The 758-nt window shown below is 39.3% G+C and overlaps 1 protein-coding gene across 1 annotated transcript in view; it reads right to left on the bottom strand.

The window, feature by feature from the left end:
* Window positions 1–568: 568 nt before the first annotated feature.
* LOC106512267 (cadherin-23) overlaps window positions 569–758 on the bottom strand; it is a gene marked incomplete at both ends in the record, with an annotated part of 1,446 nt that continues 1,256 nt past the window's right edge. Inside the window, 1 exon segment of the mRNA XM_014000927.1 lies at window positions 569–661. Within this exon segment, the coding sequence (XP_013856381.1) occupies window positions 569–661 (93 nt within the window).

Below are 758 nucleotides of genomic sequence, written 5' to 3'. Positions count from 1 at the left end.
GAATTACTGAAATAAATCTACTTTTTCATGATATTCTAATTTTATGACCAGCACCTGTATATATTCAATATAATATTTTATTTTCTATTTTAGAATCTATTTTAGAGCAGGAAGTTCTGGTATCGATATTTCAGTATTGATCATGAATTTGCAGGAATTCTCTTTGTGCAAGTCGCACAGACGTGCCTTCTTGTTGCTTGAGTTTTGAATAAGTTTAGAAAAAAAAGAAGAAACACAGAGAAATGCTGCAAAACCAACATCAGTGTAAAGATTTTAACATATTTAATGTCGACAGCAGCTCATTAATCCTGTCAGAATGAAATTGTTCCTCCAAACTGACGTTGCTTTAAGAGCAAGCCACAACAAAACTGTTAATTCTTTACAACCTTTTTCGTGAAACGTGTCCAAAATGTTCCTTTGTGTCAAATAAACAAGAAGGTAAAAGGTTTCAAACTATTGTTGGAGTAATTTAGTTTAAATGTTGTTTCAGTAAATGAAAGTTTCCTGCAGCAGGTGGTGGTTCTGCTCACCTGATAAGAGAATAACGACCCGTTTGTGCCGTCCTTACCTCGGGGATCTGAACGCTGTACGGCTGCCCGTGGAAGGTGGGGGGGTTATCGTTCACGTCTCCGATCTGGATGTTCACCATATCTTTGACGACCTGAGGGAGCAAACGTGTCTCGTGTTGGTGAAAAACAGGAGTTAGGTGAGCAGTGGCGCCTGCAGAAATTTTTTTCAGGGGGGCCATGGGGGGGTGC

The sequence above is a fragment of the Austrofundulus limnaeus genome, unplaced genomic scaffold (assembly GCF_001266775.1).
Source record: "Austrofundulus limnaeus strain Quisiro unplaced genomic scaffold, Austrofundulus_limnaeus-1.0 Scaffold5261, whole genome shotgun sequence".
NCBI lineage: Eukaryota > Metazoa > Chordata > Actinopteri > Cyprinodontiformes > Rivulidae > Austrofundulus > Austrofundulus limnaeus.
This window is presented reverse-complemented; position numbering and strand designations above follow the sequence as displayed.